This window comes from Heloderma suspectum, chromosome 2 (genome assembly GCF_057233095.1).
Source record: "Heloderma suspectum isolate Gila_16-S chromosome 2, 16-S_ref, whole genome shotgun sequence".
Taxonomy (NCBI): domain Eukaryota; kingdom Metazoa; phylum Chordata; class Lepidosauria; order Squamata; family Helodermatidae; genus Heloderma; species Heloderma suspectum.
Window position 1 is genome coordinate 39,096,488 of NC_139459.1, and position 21,125 is coordinate 39,117,612.

General features: G+C 46.6%; 1 protein-coding gene across 1 annotated transcript in view; it reads left to right on the forward strand.

The window, feature by feature from the left end:
• Positions 1–18,744, forward strand: part of RAB3C (RAB3C, member RAS oncogene family) — a 181,029-nt gene extending 162,285 nt beyond the window's left edge. Inside the window, exons 4-5 of the mRNA XM_084832063.1 lie at positions 9,529–9,653; positions 18,557–18,744. Coding sequence (XP_084688189.1) covers positions 9,529–9,653; positions 18,557–18,744 — 313 coding nt within the window. The remainder of the gene's footprint in view (positions 1–9,528; positions 9,654–18,556) is intronic.
• The last annotated feature ends 2,381 nt before the right edge of the window (positions 18,745–21,125 follow it).

Consider the following 21,125-nt stretch of genomic DNA (forward strand, 5'->3'; position numbering starts at 1 on the left):
AACTCTCCTGCTGCCTGAGGCGAGAGTGCACACACCGCCACATGCTGCCCCCCTGCCGTGTCACACACCCCACCCCATCCCACCACCATGTTGTGCCCCCCACTCATTCCCAGTGCTGCGTTGCACCCCCACTCCCTTCCCCTTCCTGTGTCACGCGCCTTCACTGTGCCATACCCCCTTCCCTTCGCTGCATCGTACCTCCCCACCACCTTCCTGTCAGGACAGATTCTGAGCATATGGAGATAGTTAGCAGTTCAGACTCAGAAAGGGAACAGCCAGAACCGGGGAGGCATCTTCCCGAGCAAGTTCAGATTTGGAGAAGCGTGCTTCTCAGGATACTAACACACAGATGGCTGGGCCTGAAGCCCCCCCCCTTTCCCTCCTCCATGAGAACCCAGGAGGAGGAGGAGGAGGAGAGTGCGGGGCATAACCTAAGGGATGCTAGACTAGGGATGTCAGAGAATTCCGCCACGGATCTCGGTGAGACCAAATGCCAGTGCATTCGGCCCCCCGAAATCCATGGCAGAATGGCCTGCCCCCCCCGCCCCCCCGTGGATCCCCCCCGGGATGAGACTTACCTGGGGCGGATGTTCCAGACGGCAGCGGCTCCGGCAGTGGCTTCAGTGGCGGCACCTGGTCTTCCGACCGGCCGCCACCACTGCCATTTGCAGTCTGGTCGTTTGTGTGTGTGTGTTTTTTACATAGACGTGATAGGCTATGTAAAGACTTACATAGCCTATCACATCTCGGTTAAAAAAAAAATGCATTCACAAACGGCAGCGGCTACGGCCGCCACCATTTGCGTTCCTTATTTTTCGCCATCTTAGTCTACGTAAATATTTACGTAGACTATTACGGCAAAAATAAAGGGGAACGCAAATAGCGTAGTGGGCGCTATTTGTGTTCCTTTTTGATTTGCCATTTTAGCCTACGTAAATATAACCCACTACGCTATTTGCGTTCCCCTTTATTTTTGCGATAATAGTCTACGTAAATATTTACGTAGACGGCGAAAAATAAGGAATGCAAATGGCGGCAGCCGTAGCCACCGCCATTTGTGTATGCGTTGTTTTTGTTTTTTTAACCCAGATGTGATAGGCTACGTAAGTCTTTATGTAGCCTATCACGAATGGGGGGGGAAGACTGCAAATGGCAGCGGCAGCCAGTCGGAAGACCAGCCGCCGCCAAAGCCACCGCTGGAGCCGCCACCGTCCAGAACATCCACCCCAGGTAAGTCTCATCCCAGGGGGGATCCGCAGGTAGGGCGGGGGGGGGTGGCAGGCCGTTCCGCCACAGAGTTCGGGGGGCCGAATTCACTGGCATTCGGCCTAGGGATGTACGAAAATCACTTACCTGTTCACAGACTATGCTGATGGTGGGGGGGAGGCGCTCCATCCCTCCCCCCAGAATCCTGGATGGGGGGGAGGTGCTCCGTTCCTTTCCCCCCCGGAATCCTCCTTGGCGGCTCAGCAGCCGGCCAGGCCCAGCCAGGTCAAAGCCGTCTGCAGCCAGATTTCCGGCCGCAGAGGGCTCTGGGGGGGGACTGTGTACGCAAATGGCGGCGGCTATGGCTGCTGCCATTTCTGTTCCTTATTTTTGACCTCTTAATCTACATAAATATTTACGTAGACTAAGACGGCAAAAATAAGGGGAATGCAAATAGCGTAGTGGACGCTATTTGCGTTCCCCTTATTTTCGCCGTCTTAGTCTACGTAATTATTTATGTAGACTAAGACAGCCCAAAATAAGGAACACAAATGGTGGCGGCCGTATCCGCCGCCATTTGCGTACGCCTTTTTTTTTTTTACCTGTAAGTTTTTACATAGCCTATCATGTGGGTGTAAAAAAAAAAAAAAAAACCCTGCAAATGGCGGCGGTGGTGGCAGCCGGTCAGAAGACCAGCCGCCGCAGCTGCCGCTGCCGCAGCCGCCGCCGCCGCATCCACTGCTGCCCGGAAGATCCGCCCCAGGTAAGCCTCATCCCGGGGGGATCCAAGAGGGGGGGCAGGCCGTTCCACCACAGATTTCGGGGGGCCGAATGCACTGGCATTCGGCCTCCCCACGATCCGTGGCGGAATTCTCTGCCATCCCTAATTCGGCCTCACCGAGATCCGTGGTGGAATTCTCTGACATCCCTAAAGATGGTAGCGGTGAAAATGTTAATTCTTTCCACAATAAAATAATACTTTAGCACATCAACTAAATGGCAGCATAGGTTCTTGGTGGTGCAACATGCTTATATCATGGCCAAAATGCTCATAACAGAGGCCTTATTGTATGATAAGATACCAGTTCAGGCCAGCTGTGGCAGCCCAGTTTTAAGAGGTCACTTCAACTAGGGGTGTACGGATTCCCCACCGTCTGTTCCAGTGGGGAATCCGTGGAGGGGGGAGGCAATCCATTCCTCCCCCCCAGAATCCTCCAGAGCGGCTCTGCTCTGCTCAGATTCCGGGGTGGGGGGAGAACTGGCTTGGGGGCCACTTACCTTCCCTCCTGCCAGCCAGAACTGTTTGCCTCCTCCCTGCCCCTGCTGATTGCCATGTCTTAAAAAAAAAAAAAACAATTGGGAGGATGTGCCCATAGACTTATATGCAAATAGAGTCATGAATCTTGCATCTAAGTCTATGTGTCCATAGGCTTATACACAAGATTCATGGCTCTATTCGTGGCCCCCTGCCAAGCCGGGCAAGCACAGCGGCCCCCACTCTCTGCCCAAGTGTTGCCCTTGGCGGTGGCAGTGGCAGGATGGGAGCCGAGATCCCTTTCGCTTCCCATCCTGCCGCTGCCACTGCCGAGAGCAGCTGTGCCCCTCTCTGCTGGTGCTCGGCAGAGAGAGATGCAGTTGCTTGCAGTGACAGCACACACCGGGCTCCTGAGAACCACCAGCCAGCTCACGTCCCAGCATGAGCCAGGTCCAGCAGTGGGCGGGGATCCGGCAAGAAGGTTGTGGGGTGGGATCAGGTGAGTTTGCACAACCCTAGACCAGGCACAGTAGCCCAAAGGGTTAGTGGGAGCCAAAGAAGCCTCCTGTCTGGCAAAACTGTGGCACATAGAGACAGAGAAGAGAGCCCCAGCTCCATACAAGGGGGCAGAGCAGGGCCAGCTCTAGGTTTGAGATGGCCCTTCACAAATTGTCTTCCACAGCCTCCTCCTGCCTCCTGTGGCTCCCCACTGGAATGGATGAATTGGTCTATTTCCAGTCCATGTCACTTCCACACGTATTCAATCATAACCCCATTCCATCCAATTTCTGCATCAGTCTGTGGAGTTCTTTCTTAGTAGAATGGCATGAAAATATGCATTTATTTCCATACACAATTTCCCCTAACACGCATTTTCAATCTATCAATTTTTATTACAATCATATGACCCATCTGGACAGACCGATGAACTTGTCCAAAGAGGATAAATTATATGATACCTCTGATCATAATACAACTTGTGGTACAAAACAACGTGTGTCACAGTTTCAGGGACTCTTACGTAGACACGATCTGTATTGAAAGAGAGTTTTCAAAATTCTGTCCTGGCGTACTACTGAAGGTAGAATGTAAATCTTTGCAAGTATAAATGCTCTACGAGCGTGTGTATTTTTAAAAGAATTCAAATAAGTGAAGTACCACAACTGGGCAGAAGTCCATGAGCCATGGGGGAACAAGTTCTGTTAGGTAGATTTTGTCTTTCAACATCATTTAATCTTTGAGTCAATACTTTAAATGCTTGTTGGTGCTCAGGCATTAGAAGGGATTCAAATGAAACACCAATTTAACTAATTGTATGTAGAATTGTACAGGGTCGCTTACGGGAATATGAGTATGTTAACATAAAATATACGAAGCTAGATACTGATGAAAAAGGAAGGCATAACCAAAATTTTAGTGTCTGGGCCCACACATCGTACACCAGTTTCCAAACACATGGGCACATATACCACACTGTAAGGTGCTCACTCACGGTGGCATAAGAAAAATGCCTGCGCAGTTTCCCCTAACTTAAGTATTGTGTATGCAACTTTGTGTATGATCCTTGGGAGGAAAGCTATGGCAAACCTAGGCAGCATAGTAAGAAGCAGAGACATCACCTTGCCAACAAAGGTCCGTCTAATCAAAGCTATGGTTTTCCCAGTAGTAACGTATGGATGTGAGAGCTGGACTATAAGGAAGGCTGAGCACCGAAGAATTGATGCTTTCGAACTGTGGTGCTGGAGAAGACTCTTACGAGTCCACTGGACTGCAAGGAGATCAAATCAGTCAATCCTAAAGGAAATCAACCCTGAGTGCTCATTGGAAGGACAGATACTGAAGCTGAAGCTCAAATATTTTAGCCACCTAATGCGAAGAGAAAACTCTCTGGAAAAGACCCTGATGCTGGGAAAGACTGAGGGCAAAAGGAGAAGGGGACGGCAGAGGATGAGATAGCTAGATAGCATCACTGATGCAATGAATATGGACTTGAGCATGCTCCGGGAGACAGCGCAGGACAGGAAGACCTGGCGTGCTATGGTCCATGGGGTCACGAAGAGTCAGACACGACTGAACAACAAATGCAACTTTTCCAAATATATACATTTTTGTACAAACATTTTGAGCCAATAACTGCATTGCAAAATTAAGAGAAGTGCACACTTTGAATGATAACTGTGGTCTGATCCATATATTAGCCTGGGAAGTGTACATTAGACTGATTCACTTAAAAATGCTGGCCAAATGAAATTCTCCCCCTTGCCAGCCCTTATCCATGGCCTTGCCTGACAGAAAAATTTCCAACAATGCCCTGAAGCAGCTTTCCCCCACTTGGCACCCTGCAGATGTTTCAACTCCCATCAGCCTGAGCCAACATGGCCAATAGTCAGGAAAGCTGGGAGTTGTAGTCCAAAACTTCTGCAGGGCATCCACCAGGTTAAGGAAGCCTCCCCCAGATGGATGCTATTTCAGGTGCTCCTGGGCATTGCAGAGAATTTTAAATGGTGGCTTGTTACCATCTGTTGCTTAGCATGGGGCCCCAAGGTGGGTATCAGCTGGGCCTCTGGCAGCTGCCTGCCGGAGGATGCTGGGTGTTGACACACCAGGCCTGGGGACTAGTTGCACTGACACTGAGACGATTACATCTGTCGGGTCCTATGAGGAGTTGTGTTTGCACACTGTTTCAGAGAATGAGCCTGCTAAGCAGCAATTTTAGCAAGCCCTCCCACCAAGTATCATGGCTGCTCTGAAATATAAGGACTCCCTAGATTTGCCTTGCACAAAGTGACAATGGAGCATCATATATAACACAAATTCTGACCACTGATCATAAAACCCGCTCATATAGGTGACTGCTGTCTCCAGTTATGTTCAACAGTATATATCCCTTATGGCATTCTCCTATTACTGTGTATTTAGCAGTTATAGCTTTCCTGATTGACATCTCCAGAAATACATGCATGCATGAATAAAGAATTTTAAAATACAAAGAATGCTCTCTCTCTCTCCCCCTCCCTCCCTCCCTCCCTCCCCCTCTCTCTCTCCTCTCTCTCTCTCTCTCTCTCTCTCTTAACTAATGATGTTTAAGAAGAAAAAAACAAGGCAAAACTGGAAGCCAGGCAATCAGGCTTCATTCTTCTTTGCTGGAGAGCAGAGAATGCTGGAGACAAGATGATTGCTTTTAAAAGAGTTGTGAGAAGGTCGCAGGTATTCCTGCCCATGGCATTTTCTTTTGTGCAGCTTTCATTTTCTTCTTAAGAAGGTTTTGCAAGTTTTTGAAGCACTACAAAGCTCTGCAGAAACCTTCTGTCTAGAAAAAAATGAGTGCACACAGTATAGGCCAGAGTGATGTGGCAGGGAGACTGTTGGGCTAAGAACATAAGAAGAGTCTTGCTGGATCAGAGCTATCTAGTCCAGTGTTCTATCTGCACAGTAGCCGACCAGATGGCCATGGGAAGCCCACAAGCAGGACATGAGTGCAGTAGGAGGACTAGGGCTGGGAAGACTCCTCGTGGGAGACCTTGTGCCAATTACTACCTCTCAGCCTAGCACACCTCACAGTTTGTTGTGAAGATAAAATAGCAGCAGGGGAACTATTTATACCCTTGGGCTCCATCAATCCTATTAGAAAACTGTCATCCGCATACAGCCTATGAACCAATTTGCACAACTCTTTATACAAGATGGGGATCACTGTTTTCTGGCCAATGGAGTCAGCTCTCAACTGGTGCTGAAATTATTCAATGCACATAGCACCAGGAAGCACCATGCCCTCAAATTTCAGGTCTGCCCATCAAAAATGGGGATGGGTGAATCTTTCTATTTCTGGTTCATGTCACTTTTGTATGTGTTCACTTCTAACCCCATTGTTTCCGCATTCTTCTGCCATTGTTTTAATCCGCAAAAAAACCACTGTATTTAAATACGCATTTCTAGGTGCATTCTCTCTCAAATGTGCATACTAAAATGCATTTTGATCCTTCTTTGATCTGAGAATGTGTCAGGACCAGTGCCGGCTCCAGGTTCTGGAGGGCCCTTGGGCAAGATACCCTCCATGAGGCACCTCCCCCAGTGAGTCTACCTTCTTACTGCCATTGGCACCAGCTGCTGTTGTTCCTTATCCTCTTTCACATCATTGCTTCCACTTACTTGCTTGAAAGGAAGAAAGCCAGTGAGCAAGCAGGCAGTGGCATTTGCCGCTGCTCCTCATCACCACCGCTCTCTGGGCCAGAGTAAGAGGCAGGCGAATAAGCAAGTTGTGATGGTGAAAAGGAAGAGCGACTCCAGGGAGCTCGTCTTAGTGGGCCCCTGATGGGGTGTGGGTAGGGATGGTGGAGAATTCTTGGGAATCCAGCCTCTGGAATCCACAGCGGACCAGCACTCCTGCTCCGGATCCTCAGCCGATACAGCAGTGGTGGCTGCCATTACTTATTGCTTGGAGGAAGACAGCCGTAAATGGCGTAGTGGATGCCACTTGCGGCCGTAAAGCCCTGAGTTTTACCTAATTGCAGCTGTTTACAGCTCTATTTACATAAAACTCTGGGCTTTACAGCCGCAAGTGGCATCCACTACGCCATTTGCGGCTGTCTTTCTCCAAGCAAAACGGTAATGGTGGTTGCCATTGCAGTATCAGCTGAGGATCCGGAGCAGGAGTGCTGGTCCGCAGGAGATCTTTGGGAGGTGGAGGTGAGTGGTGCTGTTCCGCCATGGATTCCAGAGGCCGGATTCCCAAGAATTCTCCGCCATCCCTACCCACAGAGGCCGGATTCCCAAGAATTCTGCCGGCCCACGGAATCCAGCGGATGCGGAGCCGCTCCGGAGGATTCCGGGGGGGAGGATCGCCTCCCCCTCCACGGAACCCCCCCACAGAACGAAAGGTAGGGGTTGGTCTGGGCCCTTGGCAGGTGCCCATCCATGCCTATGCTTCACACTCGCCCTGGGGGAAACACTCCTACCTAAGTAGTTCCTATCCCCATGCTAGTCCTAGAAGCTCAGATCAAATCAGTTCGTACTGGAATTCAGGACGATTGAACTCATCAAGCATCCCTAACCAAAGGTTGAGTGGAAAAAACAAGGATAATTAGAATACACACACCAATATAGGCAATGTGTACACTTGTGAGTTCTCTGACAACAGCTGAAAGGAGGTGTGTGGTTTTGTGTGTGTGTGTGTGTGTGTGTGTGTGTTTACATTTGCAGTGTTACCCTTGCAGATAAGTGGATGAATATACAGTGGAAAAATCATAATTTTGGTTTTCAGTTTGAAACGTCTTCCATTTGTTAATGAAACATAGTTATGCCAATAGTCCCTGACTTACAGCTGATGAAAAACAATCTTCTAGAGTCACTAATGGGCTGATGCTGTACGAGGTCCGAGTTGCTGCCATTTGCAAGGTTACCATGGTGACCAGCGCATCTTTTGTAAAAAGCCATTTATCGTATTCTGACTAACCAGAAATGCCTAACACGCAACATGTTTCCCGCCACCTTTTTTTTTTTTATTAACCAAAGCAGATTTATGGCTCCTATTATCAAAGTGCTGGCACATTGTAAAATAAAATATTTAATATTAATGAAATTATTACTTCTGACCTCTGTGTCTTATCTTAGTTGTGTGATCATGCTTGAGGGGACCCTGCATGAAGAAGTCATTTCAGAGCTTGCTGCATCTTCTTTTTGTTTGCTGTTGTTGCTTTTAAGTGCCCTCTGGTATCCTGTTCAGTGTACAAATAGCAATGTGAAACCAATAATACCATTTTATGATATATATTACTGTGCAATACAAAGCCCTTTACTGAATTAAAAACAAACAAACAAGCACCAAATCATAAACTGTACACTATTAAAGAAAAAAATAAATGAGAAAATAGTCAATAGTTAATCAGTAGCCATGTTGGCTGGGAATGATGGGAGTTGTAGTCTAACACATCTTGAGGGCACCAAGTTGGGGAAAGCTGCTCTGTAACTACTGTGAAATGTCTCTGATGGGCCTATATGGTCTGGCCAGAATGCACCTTGCCATATTGCTGCATTTCTTGCCTTTACTGATCCTCCAAGCAGACAGGAAGGCAGACACAGCAGCGTTTTGGGAAATACTGAAGAGCACCCCCAGGAGAAATCCTATGCTGTACGTGCTCTGTGCCATACCTAAATCCAGATGGCTGTGTTATTGTTGTGGTGTGGGAGCCGCTTAGTGCTGGCTCCAAGTTTTGGTGGGCCCCTTGGGCAAGGCACCTTTAATGGGCTCCTTCCTTAGTGAGTCTACTTTTTATAGCCATGGTCACCAACTGCTGCTGCTGCTGCTCCTTGTTATTATTATAATATTATCACCTCCTTACTTGCCAGGCAGACAGCCAGTCAGCAAGCAGGCCGTGGCATCTGCTGTTCCTCCTTCTCACCACCATCACTGTCAGGCCAGAGCGAGAGGCAGGTGAACAAGCAGGTTTCATTGGTGAAAAGGAGGAGCAGTTCCAGAGGGCGCTTGACAGTGGGCCCCCTGCTGGACCCTCAGCAAGTGCCCACCCATGCTGACCCTTGACACCCTGCCCATTGTTCAGTCGTTCAGTCGTTCAGTCGTGTCCGACTCCACCAGTAATATCTGTGTCTAAGAAACACAGATAGGATGATGAAGTAGTTTCTCCCCATGCCTGTACTGGGGATCAGGTGGAAGTGGTTTCCAGACCAGAACAGTAACATAGGAGTCAGCCCTAGCATGGCTACATCTAGATGCCCCATCTTGGATACACACACACAGTACAGCTCATTGTGAATGAAAGTAGTATAGTAAGATGACAAACCCACAATGCTTAGCCCAGGCTGGTCTCAGCAACAGATAACCTTGCAGAGATGACCCAAGACAGTTTGGTTCCTGAGACAGAGAAGCCAAATAGCACTCACCCACTGTGGCAAAATATAATTATAAACTAAACATTTATCTTTTGTTGTCCTGATACTGTATGCAGACACCTCCTATCTGAAGCAGGCAAGCTCGCCCTGCTTAATGGTAGGTTCAGTCTTATTACCTCATCTTTCTGAGGACTAATATTTCTCTCTCTTTCTCTCCTAAGGTCAACCCAAATAAAAACGTACTCTTGGGATAATGCCCAGGTTATTTTGGTCGGCAATAAATGTGACATGGAAGAAGAACGGGTGATCTCCACTGACAGAGGGAAACATTTAGCAGAACAGCTTGGTAAGAAGAGAAATGATAAAAGAACTTTCTGATGGTTGGCAGTCCTGCATACCTCCATGTCTTTACATGTACAAGGAACGTGTGAGAGGGGACTTAGGCATACTTACTATGCCTAGCTTTCCCAGTTGCCCAGAACAAAAGGAAGAGGGTTATGGTGTGGAAGGAAAAATGGCTGTCAGTAGGATCTGATGGGACTATTTAGTAATGGAACCAATCACCTGCGGAGGTGGTGGGCTCTCCCACACTGGAGGCATTCAAGATGAAATTGGACAGCCATCTGTCAGGGATGCTCTGACTTGGATTCCTGCATTGAGCAGGGGGTTGGACTCAGTGGCCTTGTAGGCCCCTTCCAACCCTACTATTCTATGATTCTATGGTTTAACTATGCATTGGATGGCTTCAGACATAATGCTCAAGTTATAGTTTAACATTACATGCATGAGCCTGGGCCTTGTGCACTCCCCCCTCCCCTCTCCTTCTCTAGTACAGGAATGAGAAGGAAATAGAAAACGTTCACTTCCATTTTCAACTTACCATGTTTTTGTGCAACCTGGAACTGTGGTTAGTCTTTATGGTTTAGGAAAACAAGCCAGAATCAGAAACCACAGTTTGAAGACCTCAGGGAGACATGATAGCACTCTTCAAGTACTTGAACGGTTGTCACATAGATGAGGGCCAGGATCTCTTCTTGGTCATCCCAGAATGCAGGACACGGAATCATGGGCTCAAGTTACAGGAAGCCAGATTCCGGCTGAACATCAAGAAAAACTTCCTGACTGTTAGAGCAATACAACAATGGAACCAATTACCTAGGGAGGTAGTGGGCTCTCCCACACTGGAGGCATTCAAGATGAGGCTGGACAGCCATCTGTCAGGGATGCTCTGACTTGGATTCCTGCATTGAGCAACCTGACTAGGATTCCTGCATTTGTGCAATCTGGAACTGTGGTTAGTCTTTATGGTTTAGGAAAACAAGCCAGGATCAGAAACTACAGTTTGACAGCTGTATGGACAGCCTTGTAGGCCCGTACAGTCCCTCTTATTCTATGATTATATGAAGTTCACTTGTTTCCTGAAACGAGTTAAGACTGGATGAATCAGTCTATTTCCAGTCCATGTCAGTTCTGCATGTATTCAATCATAACTCCATTCTGTCCAATTTCTGCATCAGTCTGTAGAGTTCTTTCTTAGAGTGGCATGAAAATGTGCATGCCTCCTGTTAGAAACGCAATTAGCATAAGGCTGACCAAAGTTTGTCTGGGTTTACACAGAATGACAAATTGTGGTTAGCCAAAAACAGAAAAAAAAAAAGCTTCCAATCTCCCCACCGCTGTGCCAGGAAGGGAGAGGGGGGAGTCATGAGCCTGAGGCTTATTCACATAAAGCTAAACTATGGTTTAGCATTAGACGCTGATGTGTTTAAAACACAAATGGCTGCTTTTAATGCTGAAATGCAACTTCCTTCCCCCCTCCTGAGGTTCCAGGCTTGTGTTTCTGTAGCATCTAGATGCAGTAATGCAGTGGTAAATTTTGAAGTGCAGGCAGTCATCATGACAGTCTGCACAGCCACATTCCCCAGGGTGAGACTAAAAATGCAGGCAGCTGTGTTGATCCATATCATCGACCCAGTTCTAGAAGTTTTCATCTCCACCAGGAGAAGGTCTTTTGTAAAGCAAATGGGTCTTAAGCCACCCCAAAATACTTGGCATTACAACAAGAAAAGCTCACATCATTATGAGAGGGGAGACCCATTCCTGCTCCATCCATCTAGCTTGTTTCCCTTACCTGAACAGGTGTGTCTGTGACTCATCTGACCAAGAGAGAAAACAGCAGCTGTATGCAGAGAAAACAGCAGCTGTACACTTAACAACAGATATATAAATCCTGAGTTTTCTGGGCTTCATGAAGTAATTGATATGGGTTGCGGTCCCTGAAACACCCCTCAAACTAAATAACACAAAGTGGTTCCACAAAATATATACTTATTGCACAAACAGTATAGCAAAACTTTACGATGATAAACAAGTAAAACATTTTACTCTATGCAATGCAATTAGGATGATTTGAAGCATAATAGAAATAGTGGCTAGCACATTCCTCAGTAAAATTAAAGTTCTGTTCCTTTCAACCAACAAAGCAGTCATCATTAAAATCTTATAGTTCCCTCTCTGGCATGGTTGACAGATTTAGGCAATCATGTTTGGTGGGCTTCTCATTCTCCCAGGATCTCCCTCTTTCAATCAGATCAAACCCTTGCCTTTTATAGCTCCTATGTTGATGACCTCATCCTAAGTTTTGGCCCTGGTCATGCCCCTACTCTTAGTTCTACCATTTAACCCTAATAGGGCTGCCTTCCAAAGCAGCTAGCTTCATCATTGACTTCAGAAGCTCCTTAACGAAGGTATCTCTCCTAAGCCAAGCAACTTTTTGCTTTGGTGAAGGTGGTTAGCCAACCCACTTGTGGCAACCTTCTTTGCCCCAGTTCCAAGAACACATTTTTATATTTAAAGCTAGTTTATAGCATATCTAGCTAATCACTCTATCTCTAATCATTTACAGCTAGCATATACAGATTCTTATGAATAGCACTCCTATGAAAAACTACGACTTCTTATCAACAATACACATTACATTCATACTTTGTGACAAATATATTGTTGCTGGGGAAATCTACCTCCTCTCAGCTACTGTGAGAATTGCAGCTAAGCTCAGAGGAAACAGGAAGCCTGAGCAGGGTGGCAGATGCCTACATTGCCAGTAGTGAAGTCAGGGGCGCAATCCTATCCTATGCATGTTTAGACAGAAAAAACTCCTACAACTTCCATGCCAGCTGGGGAATGCTGGGAGTTGTAGGACTTTTTTCTGTCTAAAAAAAAAAGTCAAAGGAAGAAGTTCAAATACTCATCATACATTTTGGGGGTGGCACTTCTATAGCAATCTCAGTTTGACCGCAGACTGTACACAAAAGCACGTGAAACAAAAAGGGTACAACATTCCAGGAAGAAAAAAGTTGAGTTTCTAAATGACATCCCACACATGTTGATCACTGAGCCCCCCAGTGTCAGCAAAAATATGTTTTCAAGATGGTGTGCTTCTTTGATTCTGTGCAAACTCTGGGAAAATGGAACTGGCTTCAGAATACAACATCCCAAGAACAGCCTTCTCCAGAATGCAAAGTTACCAGATGTTACAGAGGAAAGAGACAGTCTTTAAAGGTGCAATCCTATGCATCTTTAGACAGAAAAGAAGTCCTACAACTTCCATGCCAGCTGGGGAATGGTGGGAGTTGTAGGACTTTTTTCTGTCTAAACATGCATAGGATTGCGCCCTAGGTAATTTTAGACCCTGGACTTAATAGTTTTATGGTGGGGGTGAGGCTTTAGAAGGCCATGTGTATTACTTCCATTGTGAAGCAAACAACTAACATTTATCTTCTCCCCTCCCCACCATTCCATGCTTCACAACTGATTCTACATTCCTGACATGTTAGAACAAAACAAAACAAAAAGACCAAAAGAAAAGAAAAAAAACTGCCAACTGTTTTCCAAAAACAAATCCTCTGAGCATATGCAGTTTTGCATTTTAAACTCACTTAAATCACAGCACTATCATGACTACAGGAATAAAATGGAGTTTGTTTCTGCTGCTCTGAGGCTAAACACATTTATATGGGAATTGTTGTACAAAAGGATAATATACTTTTAAAAGTAAAAATAATAAAATGAGCATCTGTAACCATGTACATGCCTAGTCAGCTGCCCCCTAACTGAAACATTTAAAAATAAGATGAAAGGGTGCTGTGGCAATCCTCATCGGACCTGCTGGACACCAGCAGGTCCATGCTGGCGTCCATCACCTGCCATATGGGGACCTCATCGGCTATCGAGGCCTTGGACGTCAGCCCCAAGGTCCAGCCCTAGCTGCTCTGGCAGCTCGTGACTCTAATTCCAGAGGTGCAGTGATTCCATTGTTGGTTTTAGTTACCACCAGCCAAAACTCTAAAGGTGCTATCCAAGGTGCTGAACCATATCCCCAAAATGGGTTCAGCACATTGGATAACAACTTCAGAGCTTTAGCTGGTTGTCACTAAAACCCAGAATGGAATCACTGCCCCTGCGGAACTGGAGTTGCCAGCCGCCACTGCCTAGCTGCACCACTGGTCATCATCCCTGCTAATCAAAAAGTCCCAGTGCTTTGACCCCGGTTCCACTGCACCACTGTCTAGATGACTGGAACCCTGTAGAGGATGAGTTGTAACAGAAAAATATCAGGTGAAGAATGGGTTATGTACCCCTCTCCCTAGTGGAGGCTGGGGGCTCCGATGTCAGTGGGGCAGTGAATCTGCTCCGGGTTTCAGTCAGAACCAGTCAGAACTCTAAAGGTGTTAACAATGGTATGTTTGTGCTTCTAAAATATGTATGTCTATATTAGTGTCAGTGGAGGCTGGCAGTTCCAATGTCGGGGGGGGGGGGCTGACATGCTCTGGGTTTCAGCCAGAACCTTGGATAGTTTCACACCTCGAATAGCTCCTTTAGAATTTTGACTGGTTCTGACTGTAACTCAAGGTGCATTCACTGCCCTACTGACATCGGAGCCATCAGCCTCCACTGCTTCTCCTTGCTTTTCCACTGACAATTTCCCCTTCCTGCAGCTGAGTTTCCTTATTAAAAGCATTTGGCATCTAAATATTTAAACACACACACACACACACACACACATAACATCTCTTGTTAAGCCTTAAAAGAACATCAAATCTGACTGTTTTCTGAGCCTTTGCTATTTTTGTATGCATTGGGATGGGGGGAGGAGACATGGATACAAATCACTTTTCTTCCTTGCTAACAACCCAAGGAAACAGCGCAAGCAGAGGATTAGAAAATGAGACTGAAAAATCTAGGGATGTCAGAGAATTTCGCCACGAATCTCGGGGAGGCCGAATGCCAGCGCATTCAGCCCCCCGAAATCGGTGGCGAAACAGTCTGCCCCCCCGCCCCCCCTGGGACGGGACTTACCTTGGGTGAATCTTCCTGGCAGCGGCAGCTCCGGCAGCGGTGCGGCGGCGGTGCGGCGGCGCGGCGGCGGCGGCCAGTGTTCCGACCGGCTGCCACCGCCGCCATTTCCAGTAAAAAAAAACGTGATAGGCTACGTAAAGATTTACATAGCCTATGATGGCTAGATTTTTAAAAAATACTGTGATAGGCTACGTAAATGTTTACGTAGCCTATCACGGCTGAGTAAAAAACACACAAAAAAACCCGCGCGTACGCAAATAGCGGCGCCCATGGGTGCCGCCATTTGCGTTCCTTAGTTTGGCACGTCTAGTCTATGTAAACATTTACGTAGACTACGGCGAAAATAAGGGGAACGCAAATAGCGTAGCATCTACGCTATTTGCGTTCCCCTTATTTTTCCCGTAGTCTACGTAAATGTTTACATAGACTAGACATGCCAAAATACGGAACGCAAATGGCAGCGCCCATGGGCGCCGCCATTTGCGTACGCGCGGTTTTTGGTTTTTTGTTTTACTCAGCCGTGATAGGCTATGTAAACATTTACATAGCCTATCATGGCTGACTGCAGGGACGCAAATGGCGGCGGCTACGGCCACCACCATTTGCAGACCCGGCCGGCCAGGATTTGGGGGGGGGGAGGGACGGAGCACCTCCCCCCCGGCCAGAATTTGGGGGGGGGAGGGACGGAGCGCCTCCTGCCCCCGGCCAGAATTTCGGGGGGGGAGGGACGGAGCGCCTCCCCCCTGGCCAGAATTTCGGGGGGAGGTACGGAGCGCCTCCCCCCCACCTCGAATCACATTTTGTTAAAAGGTAAGTGACTTTTGTACATCCCTAGAAAAATCTCTGGGGCCGCTCTGAGAAAGAGTTGAACACTGAGTAGCTGCAGAAATATGGTTCTGCAAAATAACTCATGAATAAAATGGGATGGAAACCAGTTTAGAGGATTTGCAACCAGCAGCACCTTGAATGGCATTCGAAGGCACGCCCCTAGCACCAGTCTAGCCCTAGCAAAATGGTAGGAAGGAGTATCACCAGCACAGTTGATCCATCTTAAATCTGGATCCAACCCCAGGCATTCTGTTGTCTGGTGGAACCCCTATTCTGAACTGTTAAGCTGACCCCCCCCCCCATTTTGTTCTCGTTCAGGTTCAATAGAGCAGGTTCTGTTCTGGACTGGGGGGGAGGGGAGGTTCATTCCAGTTTTCGGTTCAGGTTCGGTTTGTCTCCCTGTTTGTAAATCAGATGATTGGCATTACAGTGAAGCCTTTTGGAGTACATCATAATCCACCGAGACCATTTTCACCTTTTAGCCCCTCTTCTGTACTTTATTGCATGAATACATGCTGGGAAAGCAGGACAAAACCTGGAGCCATTTTAAAACTGAAGGTTCATTCTAGCCAATAATATATGCTTTACTTTTACATTACAGACGTAAACAAAGCACTACTTAAGCTTCAGGTGTGAAATAAAATATCTTGAGTCTATATAGGAATGTGCCCAGTCACTAGCCTGACGATGTCTTCTACTTCTGCCCATACTCAGTCACTTGCAGAGTTTGACTGCTGCTGGTTCATAGACAGCAGCTGTTTACTCTGTGTCAGACAGAACCTTGTACAATAATCTTGTATAATTGGAAAATTCCTGTCAGGGGTTTCTTCCTTACAGCAAATGTTTGCCGGGGGGGGGGGCAGTGGAGCACGCATCCCCAGGCACCTCGCTGACACGATCACAGTCCCACCGGGGTTTCTATTTCTAGCAGCTTCAACAAATTTCCATTCAGTGGCTATCTGGGAAAAACAGATGCATCTAGACTTATCCGGGCTTCCTGTCTAGCCTTCAAGAGATGCAGTAACAGGGCTGGAAAGAGAATAAGCATATAGTGCCAGAAACAAGGAGACTTTAAAAAAAGATTGTCTGTTTCCACAGGGTTAAAACAGATGCTCCTGAAGCTGAAATCACTAAGGCTGTACATACCATAATCTGAAGCACCTCTAAACACATCCTATATCCTCATCATGCAGGGTTTCTCCATGCCAGTGCCTCTTGGGGCCCACCAGGCAGAGCCAGCTCCAGGTTTTTGAGTGCCTTCAGTAGGCCCCCTCCCTCTACCTTTGTCACCAGCTGCTGTTGCTCCTGTTAAGGAAATATCCAAGGCAGGTTAGGTTGAACAGTCAGAAATGTATTAAAGCACATTACAGCTGTGGGAGAGACAACTGAAACTGTGTCTCACCAAAAAGAAGAAGAAAGACACAGGATGCATTTAGACAGAATGAAACTCGGAGAACAAAGAACATGCAGTATGCATGCTTAGGGATGTCAGAGAAATCCACCGCGGATTCAAATGAGGAATCAAATGATTCCAAAGAATCCAGCCTCTGGAATCCACAGCAGAACAGCCCCACTTACCTCCTCTCCAAGAGGATTCTGGCCAGAACGACACTTGGCTGCTTAAGGCTTAACTAGACCTGTTCTCCTAGTTAAAGAAAGGTCATTTTCTTTAAAAAATGGCGATCAGCAGGATGTGCCCATAGACTTATATGCAAAATAGAGCCATGAATCTTGACAAGACTCAAGCTGCTGCCCCCACATAGCTGGCCTGGAATGGGAAGGGGAGACTGGAATGATCTATGGACACACAGACTTATATGCAAGATTCACAGCTTTATTTTGCGTATAAGTCTATGGGCACATCCTGCCGATCACCATTTTTTAAAGAAAAATGACCATCGGCGCAGAGGAGAATGCGTCCAGGTAAGCCTCCCTCAAGCCGGGCGGCTCCGCAGAATCCTCGCAGAGCAGAGCCGCTCCGGAGGATTCTGGGGGAGGGAGGAATGGATCCCCCCCCCGGGCGGATTCCCCACCAGAACAGAATATATGGGGAATCCGTACATCCCTATGCATGCTCAAGAGCTAATTTAGCTCAGCAATGGTCTTATTAGCACAGCTGTCTGCTTATGTTCAGGAATGAGCTACTTTGGCAGACAGGAATTTCCTGCTTATAATGAGCAAGTTACAATTACTTTCTCATTGTCAGACATATACACATTTTCTCAATCCCATCAGGCACCTCACCTGAACGAAACTACTTACAAGGCCTAGTCAGGCCTACCTTCACGCTCCTCATCTTCTTTCTCATCATTGCCACCACTTGCTTGCTTGACATGCAGAGAACCAGGGAGCAAGCAGGCAGTAACACCTGCCAATCCTCCTTCTCAACACCACCATTGCCTGAGCCAGAGTGCAAAGCAGGTGAACAAGCAGGCTGCAATGATGAAGAGGAGGAAAATGTCCAGGGGGCTCCTGTTGGTGGGCCCCTGCTGGGGTTTGCGTGCTTGACAGCTGCCCAACCATGCCAACCCCGGTTGCTGGCCTTGCCTCACCCTTGCTTGGGAATGGGAAAGGTATGCCTAATTCTGATGGGTTTCACATTTCTGGGAAGTTTATGCAGTTCCCTGGCCATTGGCTCCCATTAAGACATGTTTCCCTGGCCATTGAGCCATGAACCAGCAATATATTTAATAGAAGGTATGGTCCAGGCGAACATTCATAACAATATACTCTGGATTTACTTCATTGAGACAGGGATAGTGTCAGCCAGCTGGTTCACTAGAGAGGCCTGAGCCAGTATGGTCTCAGTGGAACTGGTTTTCTTCCCTCAATCCCATGGGAAGCCTGTGCAGCAGACTTTATACTAGCCAGAATGAAAGATTAACCTGTTTAGAAGTCCTAAAATGCATTTGCCTTATGGAAGCCAGCTGCTGTCTTTTACCTTGTCTTGGTCCTTCTTACCTCTGCCTTTGTACTCCTTGTCCCAAAGTGCAATTCAGACAAGCCACCAAAGGAGATAAATAATGCTTTGTGACTTCGGTCCTTTCTGACTTGTTTTACTAGGTTTTGAATTCTTTGAAACAAGTGCCAAGGACAACATCAATGTCAAGCAGACGTTTGAGCGGCTGGTGGATATCATCTGTGACAAAATGTCAGAAAGTCTGGAGACAGATCCTGCGATTGCTGCTGGTAAACAGAATACAAGACTAAAGGACACCCCTCCTCCACAGCAACCCAATTGTGGCTGTTAATAGAGTCATTGTCGACAGAAGCAGCTCCAGTGTGTTCTTTTGCCAATAGAGTATTTAACATAGGATCTATATGCCTTTCTTTATAATGTCTTACTGGTTCCTTGGGGGGAAATATGTCTTCTTGAATGTCCACTGCTGGTACAGGATGCTCATAGAGTTATTTTGTGGAACAGATTGCAAACATATAAGGAAAGGACTCTCCAGTTTCCCACCATTTGGCCTCTGCACGTAGATGGCTGTTTTGTCTTTTCTCTTATACTTGCTTTTCTTCCATAGACATCCACTCCTCCTTCAGCTGGTGCTGTGACCTAGGGATGTACAGATTTTGTTAATTCTGTTCCATCTGCGTTTCACAGATTGTCAGGCGTCTTTCATTCTGTCATCCACTTATTGACGGAATCGGGGGGTTTGTACAAGAATTTTGTTCATTTGCAAATGCCAAAATCTGCATTTGCAAATGAATGAAATTGCATAAATTCCCCACCTCCCAAGTAAAATATAGTCCACAAGTACATGGAATCCATGCAGCTCAGTAAAAGCTGGTCTGCTGTGGAATCTGCAGGTTGGATTCATAGAAATGCAATCCTTTGAATCCATTGCAGATTTCTCCGACATCCCTACTGTGTCCTTAGGCCCAAATTTTGTCTGAATTTTATTCTTCCTTCATCTCCTTTCACTTATCACTATATACTACTCTGGGGTGATGATCCAGCAATAGGATTCCCATGATTCAACACTCCAAGTCGATGTTAACGTTGCAGAAAGAGAGTGATTTAATCATGAAAGCACAGCTGTATCTTCCTGGTAGCTTGCCAGAGTCTACATTCCCTAGAGGAGGTCCATGCTACAAGTTGACTGTGGCTTGTTAGGAAAACCACAGGTGTCTCCCTAAGCAACCACAAGTTCCATCCTTGCACCTGCATGGAGAGACACCTTTAGATTCCTAGATCGTGGCCATCAGCTTCTCAAACAAACTTCATTGTGAGTGACACCGTATGTTCGGAGCCAAGAGATTGAGTTAACTGGCTTTCAGCCTGTGCTGACTCTAGGTTTGTGGGGGCCTTTAGGCAAGACACCCCAATGGGCCCCCTCCCTCAGTGCATCTCACCGCCATTGTCAACAGCTGGTATTGCTCCTCAACCTCTTTCTCATCATTGCTACCACTTCCTTTCTTGATAGGTGGACTGCTGTTTCTCCTTCTCTCACCACCATCTTTGTCTGAGCTAAAGCAAGTTGCAGGCAAACAAGCAGGTTCTAATGGTGAAGAGGGGGGGGGCTCTTGTCCATGGACCTCCAATGGGTTGAGGGCCCTTGGCAGGTACCCGCTCATGCCTGCCTTTGATACTGGCCCTGCTCTGAGTCACTTGTTTACCAAGTTTTTCTGGGCTTTTGGATCTCCTTGACTGAAAGATGGCTTATTTTGAGGAATACTCATCCATCATTTAGACCATGTCCATACAAATTTTTACTTCAGTTTAATAATAATTTTTAAAATGTAGATCCCGGGAGGATAGTTAAAATGAGGACGGGACTAGAGTATGAATTATTTTTAGAAGCAGAGTAATACTCCAACTCTTCAATTGTTTATGCTGTGAATAGTCAGATGTAGGATTTGTTCTTTCTCTTTCCAGGGTGTCTCTACACACCACAGAGATTATAGCTACTTGCACTATAGAAAGCAGAGCCCAAAAGAACTCCACTAAATTTATTTTGCTTATTTTCATACAAACACAGACATAGATTCTAAGAATTCAGAGTTATGAATACATGTATATTAATGAGGTCATTAGAAGGCTGATGGAAAGACATTTATTCTTCTCTCTTCACCGGTATGTACAAGAAATGAGCAGAGAGAAGTTACAGAATGACAGAAGAAATGGTAACATAAAATAATGAAAACATAATGAGAGGAAAATGATAGTGACATGCTCTCAGTTTTACATACATGGGAACTCTGATATTTAAAGTACATTGCTCATGCTATCCGTGTTAGATGCGCTTAACTACTGGTAGTGAAAATATTCATTTTGTAAAGTTATTCACAGCCAAAAGATACTGGTGCCATGTTCCTAAACATATCTGCTTGATCCAGTGCCTCTGTTGCAGAGGAGGGCAGATTTCAGGCTTGCAGAATCTACTTGGTGTCTTACTAGGACCTTGAGCTCCAACTACAGATGGCAGTACACTTAGAATTAAAGAACACCGGGCCTCTTAGCAGCTGCTGAGTGAGTATGGGGATTTGATTGAATACCAGAACTGAGCTGAGCTTACAGTCCTTCCGCACACAGAAATCCATTCCTAGTTACCCCAGTAGTCTATGCGATGGGGAGTCATTTTGCTGTTGCAAATGTTAAACTAATCTATTGCAAATCACCTAGACA